The sequence below is a fragment of the Mandrillus leucophaeus genome, unplaced genomic scaffold, assembly GCF_000951045.1.
Source record: "Mandrillus leucophaeus isolate KB7577 unplaced genomic scaffold, Mleu.le_1.0 Scaffold213, whole genome shotgun sequence".
Classification (NCBI taxonomy): domain Eukaryota; kingdom Metazoa; phylum Chordata; class Mammalia; order Primates; family Cercopithecidae; genus Mandrillus; species Mandrillus leucophaeus.
The window spans coordinates 1,792,723-1,810,376 of record NW_012102177.1 but is presented as its reverse complement, the minus strand read 5'-3'; the positions used below and the strand labels follow the sequence as shown (position 1 = coordinate 1,810,376).

The 17,654-nt window shown below is 43.4% G+C and overlaps 1 protein-coding gene across 2 annotated transcripts in view; it reads left to right on the top strand.

Moving 5' to 3' along the window:
- Positions 1-17,654, top strand: part of SAP130 (Sin3A-associated protein, 130kDa) — a 78,824-nt gene that overhangs the window by 7,002 nt on the left and 54,168 nt on the right. For both annotated transcript variants that reach the window (XM_011980499.1, XM_011980498.1), the window contains exons 2-5: positions 10,024-10,171; positions 10,332-10,422; positions 10,633-10,737; positions 15,875-16,016. In XM_011980499.1, the coding sequence (XP_011835889.1) occupies positions 10,163-10,171; positions 10,332-10,422; positions 10,633-10,737; positions 15,875-16,016 (347 nt within the window). In that variant the 5' untranslated portion in view covers positions 10,024-10,162. The remainder of the gene's footprint in view (positions 1-10,023; positions 10,172-10,331; positions 10,423-10,632; positions 10,738-15,874; positions 16,017-17,654) is intronic.

Sequence of the window (17,654 nt, the reverse complement as noted above, 5' to 3'; positions counted from 1 at the left end):
ATTTAAGTGAATATTTATTGAGTGGCTTTTTCTTTAATGAGCTATGTAGTGTTCTAAATCCTGGGGCTAAAGCTGTGAACAAAGAAATTCCTGCCCACACAGAGCTTCTGTTTTTAGGGGCTGGAGACACAATAAATATGTAGGTTTTTAGATGGTGAAAAGTGCTTTGGAAAAAATACGGGTAAAAGGGATTGGGAGTGACAGGGTGGGTGGAGCAGGGGACTTACAGTTTCATGTAATGTGGTCGGAGAGAGCTTTGTTGATAATACATTTGAGTAGAAAATGAAAAGATACAATGAAATGAGTGAGCTATGTGGTTATCTGAGAGAAGAGTATTCTAGGCAGTGGGAATACTAGTAAGTGCAAGGCTCCGAGACAGGATTCTGTTTGCCACTTACAAGGAGCACCGATGAGGCCAAGGTGGCAAGAGTTAGGTTTGGGGAGGTAGCAGGGTCTCCAGATCACATAGGTCCTTAGGAGCCACGCTAAGGACATGGACTCGGCTGGGGCATGATGGAAAGCCTTAGCAGAATTTTCAGCAGAGCAATGCAATGATCTGAAGTTTCATTTGGTTCAGCCTGGTTGCTGGATAGAATAGGCTATGGAGAGGCCAAGTTAGAAGCAGAGGTTGGGTAGAAGGGTATAGCCAGCATGTAGGAGAGATGAAGATGGATGTAGAAAGACATGGTTAGATTCTGGATAGATTATATTTTTTGGAGGGAGGGTCTCGCTCTGTCACCCAGGCTGGAGTACAGTGGCATGATCATGGCTCACTGCAGCCTTAAACCCTCAGCCTCAAGTGATCCTCTTGCCTCAGCCTCCCAAGTAGCTGGAACCCCAGATGTGCACCACCATGCCTAACTAATTTTTTTATTTTCTTCTAGAGACAGGTTCTCACTTTGTTGCCCAGATTGGTCACGAACTCCTGAGCTCAAGTGATCCTCCTGTCTCCATAAGTGCTGGGATTACAGCATGAGCCACCATGCCTGGCCCTGGGTAGATTTTGAAGGATAGAGTCAGGAAGATTTCTGAGAATCACTGGAGCAGGGGGCGGGGGTATGGGAGTGTGAGAAGGAGGGGAGTCAGGATTATTTATTTGCCAGTACTAGTTGGCCTATACACCTAACAGGGTGGAGGAGAGTGGGATTTTTGGGAAAGGAGTTTTATACTTTGATTTTAGGCATTTTAAGGTTGTGATGGCAAGATATAGTGGCTCGTGCGTGTAATCTCAGCACTTTGGGAGGTTGAGGCAGGAGGATCACTGGAGTCCAGGAGTTTGAGACCAGTCTGGGCAATATAGGGAGATCCCATCTCTATAAAAAATAAGAAAGTAGCCAGCCATGGTGGTGTGTACCTGTAGTCCCAGCTACACGGGAAGCTGAGGTGGGAGGATCGCTTAAGCCCTGGAGGTTGAGTCTATAGCAAGCTGTGATCGTGTCACTGCATTCCAGCTGGGGCAACAGAGCGAGACCCCATCTCCACCAAAAAAAAAAAAAAAAGGATTTAGGCTGGGTGCAGTGGCTCGTGCCTGTAACCCTGGTGCTCTTGGAGGCCAAGGTGGGAGAATCACTTGAGGCCAGGAGTTCAAGACCAGCCTCAGCAACATACCAGTATCTCATTTCAACAAATTTAAAAAAAAAAAAAAAGATAAGCGTGGTGGCATGTACCTCTAGCCCTAGGTACTTGGAGGCTGAGGTGGGAGGATCATATGACCACGGGAGTTTGAGACCACATGAGCTATGATTGTGCCACTACTCTCTAGCCTGGGTGACAGAGCAAGATCCTGTCTCTAAAAAAAAAGAAGCAAAAAAGATTTGCAGAGCCATACAGGAATAAAGTCTGGTTGGTGAGGGATGATCTTAAAGGCTTTTTGTGAGTGACACAATCAGGGATGACATGATGCTGTTTTTCCTCATGATCTTCAAGTCACATTACAGGGAGGCTGGGGAGAGCAGCTGATCCTTGCCATGGGTTATATTGAGGGAAGGGAGTCTTTGGCAATAGCGCAGACAAGAAGGGATTCACTGAATCAAAGCAAGGATAGTAGGTTGGAGAGAGGAGCCGTTAGAAGCTAGGGAGGCACCACTGGGACCTGTCAGCTGGAAGCTGGGCAGAGTGGTGAGGAAGAAAGAGGAATTGGAGATGCCTCTTTGGTTTCCTCCTTACCTGTCCTAGTAAATGAGAAGGAAAACAAGGGAAGGAAAGCAGGTTTTAGAAAAGATTGAACTTTGGGATACTGAGTGTATCTGTGGAACAGCCAAGTGGCTGTTGTCAGCATGTGGTTGAAGAGGGGTCTGTGCTAGAGATAATGGGTTTGGGAGTGATCAATGCGTGGGCCACAATGAAAGCCTTCAGGTGTCTATCCAAGGGTACTAGAGAGTGAGAAGAGAACCTAGAACAGAATTCTGAAGAAAATTATATTTAAATGAACAGCAATGCCTGGAACTTATCTTTAGCCATTAGCTCTATTATTTACTTGTATGACATTAAGCAGGTTTTCAATTCCCCTAATCCTTTGTTCTCTCTTCAGTAAAAGGGATACTTTACTTTGTGGCAGTTATTAATAAATGTATTACCTGAGGTACAAAGAGACAGAACCGCCCAACATAAAATAGACTACTTGTTGTTGCTCATTTTAACTTTATAAAAGTTAATATATTCAGGTGGTATGAGGAAATTCACAAGATATAAATGGATATACTGTCATCTCTATCCATGGGGTCTTGGCTCCAGGAGCCCCTGCAGATGCTAAAATCCAAGGATGCTCAAGTTCCTTCATATAAAGTAGCATAGTATTTGCATATAACCTACGCACCTCCTCCCATGTACTCTGATTAAATCATCTCCAGGTTACTTAGAGTGCCTATTATGATGCCTACACATCACTTCATTCATGTGGATTCTGTGTAGCACTTGGTGCTCAGCTAATTCAAGTTTTGCTTTTTGGAATTTGGGGAAATTGTTTTCCCCCTTGAATATTTTCAGTCCATGCTTGGTTGAATCCATAGATGTGGCACCTATGGGTACTGAGGGCCAACTGTATGATGAAAACTAGGGGTAGGCTTTTTATTTTTATTTTTTGGCTTTTTATTTTTAATCATATTGTCAAAGTATCTTTTCCATTGTGTTGAATGTTTTAATAAAAAACTGGATATTGAATTTTGTTGAATGCATTTTTAGCATTCACTCATATAACACTAGCAATATACTGCAAGTAGTGAAAACAAAAACCCTAATCAGGTGATTTTTCTCTTTATATCTACAATTACAATAAATTCCTAATGTCTAACTTTTTTTGAATTCTGCAGATAGAAATTTTTCAACAGACCAATTTCCATAGAAGAAATAGAAAAAATTTTAAGCACTATCTCTCACAGAAGCACCAGATCCAGCTGGTTTCATAGAATTCTTTTTTGAGACAAGGTCTTGCTCTGCCAGCCAGGTTGGAGAACAGTGGCTCAGTCACGGCTCACTGCAGCCTCAACCTCCTAGGCCCAAGTGATCCTTCTACCTCAGCCTCCCAAAGCTGCGACTACGGGCACGTGCCACCATGCACCATGCCTGGCAAATTTTAAAGTGTTTTGTAGAGACAGGGTCTCCCTATGTTGCCCAGGCTAGTATCAAACTCCTGGGCTCAAGCGATCCACCTGCCTCGGCCTCCCAAAGTGCTAGGATTACAATTGTGAACCACCACACCCAGCCTTGGTTTCATAGAATTCTACCAAACCTTCAAAGGGCCAGATAAACCAGCAATAAAGAAATTGGTTCAAGGTATAGAGAAAATAGTAAACTTCCAGAAAAATATAAGTCATATCTTAATTTTTCTGCTAAATACATTCACTCTGTCAGTTCTCTGACCCTTGTCTTTTCAGTCATTACTTGGTTGAAAGAAATTTATTTTCTATCACTTTCTTCAAAAAGGGCGTATCTTAAAGCACCAATATTTTGAAATTTTACATGCTGAGAATCATTTCCCATTTATACTTAGGCAATAGTCTGGCTGATTAAGTGTTTTATTGTTTCTATATTCTTTCCATGACTACGTGAGGGGTCGTTTTTCCCGTGTCTTCTAGATCTGGATGTTACTGCACAGAGTCTGTTTTTTTTTTTTAACCCCTTACAAAGGCCTTAGTCTTTTTGCCTCATTGCCTGATTCTTTTCGTTGAATATCAGCAAATTTAATGGCATTTATTTTGTAATGAGCATTATTTATGGTTTTGTTCTAAACATGGTGTGTCTTTTCAATCTGTAGCATAAAACTGGATCTATTGGCCGGGCGCGGTGGCTCATGCCTGTAATCCCAGCACTCTGGGAGGCTGAGGCAGGCAGATCACTTGAGGTCAGGAGTTTGAGATCAACCTGGCCAACATGGTGAAACCTTATCTGTCAACTGGGCATGGGGCCGGACGCCTTTAATCCCAGCTACTTGGAAGGCTGAGGCGGGAGAATCACTTGAACACGGGAGGCAGAGGTTGCAGTGAGCCAAGATCATGCCACTGCACTCCAACCTGGGCAACAGAGCGAGACACCGTCTCAAAAGAAAAAAAGAAAAAAACTAATTATGAACAGTTTTTGTGAGTTATATGTTTTTTTTTTCTTTTGGGACCTAGTCTTGCTCTGTTGTCCAGGCTGGAGTGCAGTGGCACAGTCTCGGCCACTGCAATCTCCGCCACCCCCCCCGGGTTCAAGCGTTTCTTCCACCTCAGCCTCCCGAGTAGCTGGGATTACAGGCACCCACCACCACCCCCGGCTAAGTTTTGTATTTTTGGTAGAGACAGGGGTTTGCCATGTTGGCCAGGCTGGTCTCGAACTCTTGACCTCAGGTGATTTGCACGCCTCAGCCTCCCAAAGTGTTGGGATTATGGGCGATTCCTAAGTGTTGAATCTTTTTGCACTCCTATGTAATTTTTTTAACTGTTCCCTTTAACGTTGTTTTCATAGTCTTCTCCATCCTTGACTGCATTTTCAGCATTGTGTCTCATGTTCCACTTCTAATTTTGCCTTCATTCTTGAAACTGCTGAACAGTTGCCTTCTGTTTCTCTCTCGAGCTCTGCCTATATATTTTGTCTTCTTCTGTTGTTCTCTCATCATTTCCACTGAGCTCTTAGTCTTTGCTTTGTGTTTCCATTTCATAGAAGTGGTTACTTCAGGCCGGGCACGGTGGCTCAAGCCTGTAATCCCAGCACTTTGGGAGGCTGAGGCAGGGGGATCACTTGAGGTCAGGAGTTTGAGATCAACCTGGCCAACATGGTGAAACCTTATCTGTCAACTGGGCATGGGGCCGGACGCCTTTAATCCCAGCTACTTGGAAGGCTGAGGCGGGAGAATCACTTGAACACGGGAGGCAGAGGTTGCAGTGAGCCAAGATCATGCCACTGCACTCCAGCCTGGGCAACAGAGCAAGACTCCGTCTCAAAAAAAAAAAAAAAAAAAAAGAAGTGGTGACTTCATTAAGGTTTTAAATTCATGGTACGGTGTTCATCTGCGTAGTAAAAGCACTTCTGGTGTGTCTCGTTCCGCCTTTTGTCTTTTAGCATCTTTAAATAGATCCTGTTTTGGATCTTTTCTGAGTATTCATCTTTGATTGGATTGACTTTATTCTGGATCCCTTATTTGTACTTGGTTCTTACTGTAGCCTGGACTATTTACCGGGTTTGGAGAAATTTTCCAAATGACTCAGTGTCCTGCGTTTGAAATTTGTTGGCCATTACCTCATTCCTGTCAGTGCGGATAGACCACTTAAAATGGCAAAGCCTCTCTTCCCTAGGTCCCCCGCACGCAATTCCCCATAGATGGGACTTTTCTGTGTCTGTGTGATTCCTGGTTTAACCCTAGATCCTTTGCTTTTTAACCCTTGGAACTGTTCCAAATGCTGCTCCGCTGCCAGCTCCATTCCCGCTGTTACACGAAGATTCTGGTTTTCTCTGTCAGTTTGTGCTCCTCATTTTGGAGCATTATACTTCATTACTGGGTTTTATCCCCAGAGTTATAGCCCCAGAAATTCTCTCTTCAGGCGGGGGAGGGTGGCTCATGTCTGTAATCCTAGCACTTTGGGAGGCTGAGGCAGGAGGATCGTCTGAGCCCCAGGAGTTGAAGACCAGCCTGAGCAACATAGTGAGAACATAGTGAGACTCTATCTCTTTTTTTAAAAAAAAAAGGAAAAAAAGAAAGCAATCTTTCCTTCATTGGCTCCTGAGTCTCTGGTTATCCCTACCTTTGGCAATTCTTCTGTCCTGTGGTTTGAGATTTCAGATGTCTCCTAATTTTGTGAAAGGAGGAGACTATATTTCTCTTTTTTGTTTTCTTTACTGTTCTGAGAGGAGAAGGAGAAAATACCACACTGGCAGTCTCTGCCTACGATACCCTTGTCCTCCAAATAAGCCAGTCATACAAGGACCTATCTGAACACTGGAGGATAATCACAAGTCCATTTATCATTTAACCCCCATATTTTCTGTAGATGTCAGATCACTGGATTGGGGCTCTATCCTTGGAGTTGCCTTTCAGACTGTTAACAAAAAAAAAAAAAAAAAAAGCTAATCTGTGGGAGAAGTACACAATTGGGTATCCCTCACCCAAAATCCATAATAAGCCAAAATCTGAAACTGTTTGAGCACTGACATGACACTCAAAGGAAATGTTCATTGAAGCATTTCTGCTTTTTGGATTGGGAATGCTGAGTCAGTAAGTATATAATTCCAAAATCTGAAATGCTTCTCATCCAGAACGGTTTAGATAAGGTATACTCAACCTGTAATATGGTGATTAAGAGAACAGACTAGGGAGCACTTTCTGAATGACCTGACTCCCTTTGACTGTTTTTGGTATGTGTAAGTGAGTCACTATGAACCTGTCAATGTTAAATATTCAAACTGGATTTTTTTTGTTGTCGTTTGTTTTTGTTTTGGAGACAGCGTCTCACTCTGTCACTCAGGCTGAATCACAACTTGATGCCCATCTATAGTCCCAGGTACTCAGGAGTCTGAGGTGGGAGGATACCTTGAACCCCAGAGGTCAAGGTTGCAATGGCGCGATCACAGCTCACTGCAACCTTAACCTCTGGGCTTCAAGCTATCCTCCCGCCTCAGCCTCCTGAGTACCTGGGACTGTAGGTGTATGCCAAGATGCCTGGTTAATTGTTTTATTTTTCGTAGAGACTGGGCCTTGCCATGTTGCTCAGGCTGGTCACAAATTTCTGGGCTCAAGCAGTCCTCCTGCCTCAGCTCCCAAAGTGCTAGGGCTGTGTGATTCTCTGCTCCCAGCCTCAAAATGTTTTAGTCAAAGTCTCTTTCTTTTGCTCCCGGTGCCCCAAATTGGGCTAGTGAGAACCCCTTTGAACTGGCTCAGATGTCTTTTTTTTGAGACCCTCTCATCTGTTGCCCAGGCTGGAGTGCAGTGGCACAGTCTCAGCTCACTATCACCTCTGCCTCCTGGGCTCTCAAGTGATCCTCCTGCTACGGCCTCCCAAGTAGCTGAGACTACAGGTGTGTGCTACCACGCCCAGCTAATTTTTATATTTTTAGTAGAGGTGGAATTTCGCCATGTTGTCCAGGTCAGTCTTGAGCTCTTGGACTTAAGCAATCTGCCTGCCTTGGCCTCCCAAAGTGCTGGGATTACAAGCATGAGCCACTGTACTGGGCCTGGCCCAAGTTTCCTTTTGATGACTCCCGTTAACCTTTGAGTACTTTATTCTTTTTGATACATGATGTATCAGGCTTTCTCCTGTTTTGTTTTTTTTTTTTTTCAAGTTTTCAAATCAGTCATTTCTCCTTGGTTCTTTTTAGTGGAGAGTAGTATTTGTAACCCAAGTTCTGGGTGTTAAAAGTGTTCATTGTTTCTGGTGTGTCATTGCTTTTGGGCTCTTTCTGGCGACAGAGGTACTCAGTATAGTAAAGATAGTCATGTTTTCCTGCTGATATTTTCCTCTTTACTTGTTTATTTTATTTATTTTTTTGAGACAAACTCTTGCTTTGTCACCCAGGCTAGAGTGCAGTGGTACAATCTCAGCTCACTGCAACCTCTGCCTCCCAGGTTCAAGCGATTCTTCTCCCTCAGCCTCTGGAGTAGTTGGGACTATAGACATGTACCACTGCACCTGGTTAATTTTGTATTTTTAGTAGAGATGGGGTTTTAGCATGTTGGCCAGGCTGGTCTCGAACTCGATCCACCTACCTCAGCCTCCCATAATGCTGGGATTACGGACCTGAGCGACCATATGTTTTAAAATCTTACGTTAATTAAAAATTTTTGGCTGGGCACGTTGGTTCACACCTGTAATCCCAGCACCACTGACGCGGGTGGATCACGAGGTCAAGAGATCAAGACCATCTTGGCCAACGTGGTGAAACCCTGTCTCTACTAAAAATAGAAAAATTAGCCAGGTGTGGTGGCACGCTCCTGTAGTCCCTGCTACTCGGGAGGCTGAGGCAGGAGAATTGCCTCTACCTGGGAGGCAGAGGTTGCAGTTAGTTGAGATAATGCCACTGCACTCCAACCTAGCAACAGAGTGAGACTCCGTCTCAAGAAAACAATTTTTTTTTTCACTCCTTCACTGGTAATGGACACATATTGGTATTTACAGATGAAATTTAACATTAGAGTTGTTTTTTGGTGTTTGGTTTTTGGTTTTTTTTTTTGCTTTCTAAGGTTTTATACTCATTCATTACTTAATGATGGGGTTACAGTCTGAGAAATGAATGGGCAGTTTTGACACGCAAACATCGTAAGAGTATGCTTACACAAACTAGATGGTGTCGCCTGCTACACACCAAGGCTATGGTGCTCTAACTATTGCTCTTAGTTTGTAAACCTATACAGCCTGTGACTGTACTGAATACTGTAGGCAGTTGTAACACTATGGTATTTGTATATCTAAATACAGAAAAGGTACAGTAAAAATACAGTGGAAAAGATTTTAAAAAGGGGCACCTGTATCACTTGTCCATCTGACATAAATTAGCCTCTTACTTTTTGTAGATTACTACTAACAATAAGAATACTGAGTAACTAACTTCACGGTTCTTTTTGTCCTCCAGCTAGATCCCACTAACCAGAGTGGCAATGGGTTTGAATGTCACTTGAAGTGATTCTTTTTATTTTATTTTATTGGAGACAGAGTCTCACTCTGTCACCCAGGCTGGAGTGCAGTGGTGTGATCACAGCTCACTTTAGCCTTGGCTTAAGCGGTCCTCGGTGTGAGCTGCCGCCTGTGGCCTCCCCTCTGATTTGAATATCCAGCTTGGTTATGTTGTCAAATTTTCTTGCCAGTGTTGCCATTTCAGTAGCTTGCTACCAATTAATTTGGCATCCTCTGTTTATTTCCCTTCCAATCCTGAGGCAGTCATAACTGTAACATTTTATCATTTTAGGAATGTTCCTACATTTGCTAAGGAATGATGTAAAATTGGGGGGAAGGTCCTTGCTTCAAAAGTCATAGTTTAAGCTGCTGTTAATCAAAGTTGTCTCTGATATTTCTTCAGGAAATTTGTCAAAAACTTATAGCCTGTAAATTTATAGTATATTTTCAGATCTATCCACAGTTAAGTGCAATTATTTTGTTTTTAATTTTTTATGTAGACAAGGTCTTACTCTGTGCCCCAGGCTGGAGTGCAGTGGTGCAGTCATCGCTCACTGTAACCTTGACTTCCTGGGCACAAGCTGTCCTCCAGCCTTGGCGCCCCCCGAAAGCACTGTGTCTACAGGTGTGAGCCACCACACCTGACCTGAAGTGCAGTTATTATGATGATATTAACTCAAGTCCGTTTTGGAGTGTTGATTAACTATATTAAGGATACTGAGAACAACTAAGGGTTAATTTCTTCAGTTTGTGGTACAAATTGATGGCTTTTAAAACGAGACAAACTCAGTGCGCCTTTTGCCTCGTTGGTGTGATTAAAGACCAAGTATTGGTTTAACTCTGAACTTCGTAGACCTATGAAAAAGCATGACTTGCAGGACTGTAACCTAGCAAAAGATCGTAAATGACCTTTCCTGTCTGCATTGTGTCTTTATTATCTTTTCAGTAGGCCAACTTTGTCTATCCAGCACCCACCATCTGCAGCAATCAGTATTCAGCGTCCTGCCCAGTCACGAGATGTCACAACAAGAATCACACTACCATCTCACCCTGCATTAGGGACGCCAAAACAGCAGCTTCATACAATGGCTCAGGTAAAACGAAAGGTGGAGAACCACCTGTGTACTTGGTTGGGTAAAACCAAAAGTGGGCAAAGTGTGCTGAGGGCCTGGCAGTACTGAAGGCATTGATTGTGTTTACCTGGGATGCAGTGGATAATGTTCTTATAACTGTGTTGTGGGGTTTCCCTCATAGAAAACGATCTTCAGTACTGGCACCCCAGTGGCTGCAGCCACAGTAGCACCTATTTTGGCAACCAACACCATTCCTTCAGCGACTACAGCCGGTAAGTCCATAACCCACTTCTTCCTTCTACCGGGGAAAGAGAAGGCAAGAGTGGTGGGTTAATTTTTCATTTCTCACCTTCAGTCAGAGAAAAACAATGGGCTAGAAAAATTATCTTAACTTTTTCCAAGAGTTTTCCCAGGTTTTTGAGAATCTGTAATGTGTGCAGAGAAGTTCTTGTTAAAGAATTTCCTTTTTTCTCCTATTTCAGGATCTGTGTCCCACACGCAGGCTCCCACCAGTACCATTGTTACCATGACAGTGCCCTCCCATTCCTCCCATGCTACTGCTGTGACCACCTCGAACATCCCCGTCGGTAAGTGGCATGCTGCCTTTGACAGAAGCTCACACGGAGTGCTGTAGTCCCTCTGACTAGGCCTTCATGGTGATGGCTAGTATTGATTTTTACAATTGTTGATTTCCTTTTTTTTTGCCTTGAGTCTCACTCTGTTGTCCAAGCTGGAGTGCAGTGGCGCGATCTCAGCTCACTGCAACCGCCACCTCCCGTATTCAAGCAATTCTCCTGCCCCAGCCTCCCAAGTAGCTGGGACTACAGGCATGTGCCACCATATCTGGCTAATTTTTTTGTATTTTTAGTAGAGACGGGGTTTCGCTATGTTGGCCAGATTGGTCTTGACCTCATGATCCACCTGCCTCGGCCTCCCAGAGTACTGGGATTACAGGCATGAGCCACTGTGCCCGGCCCAGTTGTTGATTTTCAAAGCAACACTGAATATGACTTGTAATATTATGTATCATGCAGACTTGGCATTGATGGTAGCGAAAAAAGAGTATAACAATTCTTGAGTACTTAAACTTTAGTTTTGACTGCTTTCTCATCAAACTATACCTTTTATAAAAATAAGCAATACTGACATAGACAAAAACAACAGGAAAAGCAAAGATCTGGAATGAGGAAAACTTGTAGACTTTGACAGATTGTTCAGGGAAAGTTCTCAGTGACACAACAGTGGGAAGAACACCAAAGCTCAGGTGTGTTCCCCAGGTTTTCATCTGAGTGCTGCCCTGCCACATCACGCCCATCCTAGAATTTCTTCTAGGCTTTCTTTATTCTCTAAGTATATGTATACTCTGAATTATTTTAAAAATCCCTGGAAAGTTTCTGGCAGTCCAACTTCAGTCATCGCGATCAGGGGTTTGCACACTTTCTATAAACATTTCAGGCTTTGCAGACCACATAGGTGTGTGTCGCCACTGCTCAACTCTGTGTCGTGAAAGTAGCCGCGGACAGTATGTAAACAGACCGTGCGCCGAGGAGACTCTGCTTATGGATGGAGAAATTTGATTTCTTTCTTTTTTTTTTTTTTTAAGAGATAAGATCTTGCTGTCATCCAGGCTTGAGTACAGTGGCATAGTCATAGCTTACTGTAACTGGGGCTCAAGCTATCCCCCCACCGCAGCTCCCCATTAGCTGGGACTACAGGTACCTGCCACCATACTCGGCTAATTTTTTTGTTTTTTTGAGATGGAGTCTCATTCTGTCGCCCAGGTTGGAGTGCAGTGGCATGATCTCCACTTACTGCAACCTCCGCCTCCCGGGTTCAAGCAATTCTCCTGTCTCAGCCTCCTGAGTAGCTGGGATTACAGGCGTGTGCCACCACGTCTGGCTAATTTTTGTATTTTCAGTAGAGACGGGGCTTCAGCATATTCGTCAGTCTGGTCTTGAACTCCTGACCTCATGATCTGCCTGTCTCGGCCTCCCAAAATTCTGGGATGACAGGTGTGAGCCACCATGCCTGGCCTCTGGCTAATTTTTAAAAATTTTTTGTAGACTGGGAGCAGTGGCTCACACCTGTCATCCCAGCACTTTGGGAGGCTGAGGCAGGGGGATCACTTGAGGTCAGGAGTTCGAGACCAGTCTGACCAACATGGTGAAACCCCATCTCTACTAAAAAAAATACAAAAAAAAAATTGGCTGGGTGTGGTGGCACATGCCTCTGTATTCCCAGCTACTTGGGAGGCTGAGGCAGGAGAATTGCTTGAACCTGGGAGGTGGAGGTCGCAGTGAGCTGAAATTGTGCCACTGCGCTCCAATCTGGGTGACAGAGCAAGACTCCGTCTCAAAAAAAAAAATTTTTTTTTTTTTTTTTTTTTTTTGTGGAAACAAGGTCTTGTGTTACCCAAGCTGCTCTCAAACTGCTGGCGTCAGGGAGTCCTTCCACCCTCAGCCTCTCAGGGTGCTGAGATTATAGGTGTGAGACACTGATCCTGGCCTGAGTTTCATATCGTTTTCATGAGTCACAAAATATTCTTTTGATCCTTTTGCCCTCATCCATTTAAAAGTGTTAACTCATTCTTAGCTCATGAGACAGCAGGCTGGATTGGCCTGTAAACCATAGGTTGCCAACACCTATGCAGGGGACTGATATCTCACTGCCATAGCATCCGAAGCAGGGACTGTGGCCTCCGAGGCAGAACACAGCTTTCATTAGCCTGCCAGCTACAGGCTTTATTAATAGTTTCTAGTTTTGTCTCTGCCTTGCTTTTATAGTGAAGAGCATGTCATCTTATTGTTCTCTACTCTCAAAAGATACATACAGGACAGCTGCCATAGCATCCACTTAGAGCTAAGACTGCTTTTTGTGAAGAGGACACCCTGACATACTGGTGACTGGACATAAAGTGTGGGTTCCGGCCTCTCTGAGCAAACTTTGAAGCCCATTTTCTGGAATAATGGCAGTACCCAGGAAGTCCCTACTCCTGTTGTAGGGTGACCGGCCTATACCAGCCCTTAAATGGGTGCTCAGCCCCACAGAAGTCCTTTAGCACAGAGGGTGCTGCTACTGGGTGTTTCCTGCATCGCTCCTCACTATGACTTGCCATTGGAGAGACCACATTTTTTCCATAACCTTCTGAATTTAGTTCATATTTGTCAAAAGAAGTTTGTTTTGTTTGTATCTGTTTAGCATTACCACACTTGTTGAAAAAGGTAGTAAATTGTCCATATTGCCATTTCAGCCCATTTCCTTCCTCTGCCCGCGTCGTCAGCTCTCCTGAGTGCTATCATGGCAAGCCAAGCCCTGAGACACTTAATGTTTATCAAGGCAGGAGCCTCACTCGGGTATTTGAATCTATGATCGAAAGACCGATAAGGAGGGGCCGTTGTGGCCCAGAGGGACTGTCTAGTTTCCTCCTGACGCTCCACCTTGAAGAATTTTTTTAGAGATTGGTTCTTGTGAATGTCCTGTCTTCCTAAGAGACCCCACTGTGGAAGCAGACTCACTAAAAAGTACCAGGAGACATAGATACGCGTGTTCCTACGTTCCATGGGGTTTATGGTCATTTTGTTTTTCTCTTTTATGCTAACCCCGATATTTCTGTATTATAATAGGATCTCTCCAGGAAAGGTAGCTCAGTTGAGAAGGGAAACCTGATAAAACCCTAGACCACTGATTTTCAAGTTGGGAAGTAGAACATACATATTAAAATCACCTAAGTGACTTTTTCCAAGTGAGCTTGCCCTCTCCAGGTGATATTAAATACAAATTCAGCTATTCTTATTAGGAATATGTTGGCTCAGAAAAAAAGCCTGCTAAATCACAAGTTTAAGGTTTTTGCCTCTATTCCAATAGAATACCATTCTTATTTTCTCCATGTTCTGGTGAACATATGATCATGTTCTCAGAATTATAGAAAGTGAAATCTGGTGATCACATTATTCAGAAAATAGGGATAAGTTTTGGAGATAATGTTATGACAGACTTAATGTTTTCTGTATTATATAGTTCCTTGGTTTTTATTTAATTATTGAGAATGTATGGCTTTTTTCTTTTTTTTTTTTTTGAGATGGAGTATCACTCTGTCGTGCAGGCTGGAGTGCAGTGGCATGATCTCAGCTCACTGCAACCTCCCAGGTTCAAGTGATTCTCCTGCCTCAGCCTTCTGAGTATCTGGGATCACAGGCATGCACCACCACGCCCGGCTGATTTTTGTCTTTTTAGTAGAAACAGGGTTTCACCATGTTGGCCAGGCTGGTCTCAAACTCCTGACCTCAGTTGGTCCGCCTGCCTTGGCCTCCCGAAGTGTTGGGATTACAGGCATGAGCCACTGCACCCAGCCTGTATGGCTTTTTAAATTAGAAAACAAGTAAAGATGTAAATGAATGGCTGAGTGGTGAGGTGTGTCTGGTTAACAACCACTGGTTAGCTACTCTGTCACATGGCAGCTTCATTCCTACTGGAAGCATCATTTTCTCCTACCTTTCATGGGGCTCAGTGATAAAACAAGGCTTAGTTGCCCCCTCCTCACCATCCCCACTGCTTACCTCCCTGATGGATAACCCTGTCATGCCAGCTTCTCTTTGCGTTGGCTAATAGATGCAATCTTGAGTGGTCAGATGGGCATTCCTGCTATCACCCTGCAGAAACTTCTCCATCTGCCTCCCGTGGGAGCTGGCTGGCATCGCAGTGGGTCTTTGTAGCTTGGCGTTGTTGTTAAATGCTCTGCATTTGGGGTAATGCGTTGGCATCCTCCTAGTCTAGTCTCTTTGTTAATGTGCCTGTCACTGGTGTAACTTGGGTTTTTACACAGATAGAAGCTGTCCCTCTGTATCTCTGAGATGGATCACGGCTTTTCTTTCTGAATGCCCAGGCATACTGTTAATAGATAGGGCTATAAAGAATAGTGTCAAGTTGTTCTAGTTCAGCTATACCTTCCAAACAAAATTGGATGCAAGTTTTAAAGGAGTACACATTTGGAGCCTCAGATTGAATTTGAAAACTCTGTGGTCATTGATTTTGATTTTGCTCTAAAGTTTTATATAAAATTGTAGGACATTCAAAGGACCTTAGAAATTATTAAGTGATCTAAAGAAGGGATCCTTATAGGTAAAGAAATAGACTTGGGAATTAAAGTGGTCTTCTCATTGCTAATTGGCTACATTTCATAATTATCTGTGGACCCAGAGTGGAATCTAAGGGTTTTTTTTTTTTTTTCCATTTTTTAATCCAAAATTGTGTGTGTTCATTTATTTATTTATTTTGAGACGGGGTCTCAGTCTGTGAGTGAGGCTGGAGTATAGTGGTGCAGTCATGGCTCACTGTAGCCTTGAACTCCTGAACTGAAGTTACCCTCCAGCCTCAGCCTCCCCCAGTGCTGAGATGACAGATGTGAGCCACCGCGCCTGGCCTGTTTACTTTTTAAGCAGTTTAATCCTTTCAAAAACAGGTCCATGTTGAGAGAAAAGAGCCTGGTCACTTCTGTCTTTGTTTAAGTATTAATGTTGAACCCTGCTTTAGTAACAGTAGGAATATGTCAGTGAATGTAGAATTGAAATAATTCTGTTGAACTTTGTACTTATTTTTCATTTTTCATTTTGATTAAAAGTCCAGGCTTTCATTGTTTGCTTTCCTAAGATTGCTGCTAGCCGAGAATGTTTTGGCATGCCAAAAAAAGGGTAGCGTGGTCATGGAATTGGCGTTTACTGTTTGCAGCCAAGGTGGTGCCCCAGCAGATCACACACACTTCTCCTCGGATCCAGCCGGACTACCCTGCCGAGAGGAGCAGCCTGATTCCCATCTCCGGACATCGGGCCTCTCCCAATCCTGTGGCCATGGAAACCCGAAGCGACAACAGGTAGGAGGCCACGTGTCAGCTCTTCTGCCTCACTGTGTCACTAATCGTTCTGCTTTATCAGCATGAAACAAAATGTCCCACAAATACGGCCTGTATGTATTACTCATGCTTTCAGATTTTCCCCCGAAAGTAACTCTTCGTATAATTCCTTTTTTATGTGCGATGTTTTTCAAGCCAGTCTGCTTTTGACGGATGTTTTCCTAGGATCCATTTTTTTTGGTTTTGTGTGTTTAATATTTTTTGGCCATTTTGAGAGTAAGGGCTGTAGCATTATGACCGTTTATCCATAAGTACCTGCATTTGTAGCACAGAAGAGTAAAGACGTTCTGTGAGGTCACCGCGGTACAGCTATCTGAACCGACGCCGAGCTCTCCCCTCTCTTTGACTCATGGGTGTTTCTGAAGAGTGTGGAGAGGCCGGTTGTTTTGGGGAGTTTGATGCTGTCACATTGTTTCCTCATGGTTACATTCAGGTTATACCAGGTAAGCAGTGTGTCCTTCCCATTGCATCAGAGAGCTCCTGCGGTCTGTTTTCCTCGTATTGGTCATGTTAACGTTCATTACTTAGTGAAGGTGATGTTTGCCAGTTTTTTTCTACTGGAAAGGCATGTTTTTCTCCTTCGTAAACAAGTAATCTATCTGGAAATGTCTGAGTGTAATTATCCTGTTCTCCAGTAAACATTCATTCAATAGTTGTAGATATATTATTAATTCCTGGCTGAATCCATTACTAATATGATAGTTGCAAAATAGTGAGTTTTTCTAACGCGTTGTCTATATACATTAGCTGGCATTCTGATGTAAAGAGACTTTCTCTTACCCACCCCCATTTATTTTTTATGTTGAGCATTTTACTGTTTTTTAATCGGCTCAGGCTTGTAGATTTGCTTTTATTCATTAGAATCTATTGCTGTCATCTATTTTGGTGCTCAGATGATCTCATTTGGTCCTTGGGGGTTCTTTCTACTTCTGTGGATTTCGCCACGTCCCCTCTGTTCTAGCCTTTCCTTCTTTTCCATGATGAGATATTCTAGATTCCTATTGAACTTTATCTGTCTGGCTCTGAAATCTGCTGTTTCTCCAAGGAGCCCTTTGTCATTTACAAACCAAGATCTGGGCATTAGCCCTGCATGTTGCTGTGGGTTGTCATTCTTCCAGGCCCTTTGAGCAGGCAGAGGTAGGAGGTATATAGTATTTTAAGAACATTTGAGTTCATACTGATACCTCTACTTCAACCCCATCACTTCCCCCATTCCATGTCTGTATCTGCCTCTCCCATAAAGTACCCTATACAGTGTACACAAAGTAATTTCAAAAGCAGATGATTGTTAAGTGTTCTAATTTGATCATTTGTGTCTAGGAGTGCTTACAGATTTTGATGCATTGATATGTCCATCCACCTTGTTGAATACTCCTATTAGCTCTCAATGTTTATAGATTCTCTAAATAATTCTGTAAATTAGCTCTAAATGTTTATAGATTTATAAATTTCCTATGTATATGTTTATTTTGCCTACAAATAAGGACAGTTTGAGGGGAAAGCAAGAGGGTCTTACCATTTTCATTTGTTTTTTTGTTTTGTTTTTGAGACAGGGTCTTGCTCTGTTGCCCAGGCTGGAGTGCAGTGGCACCATCGTAG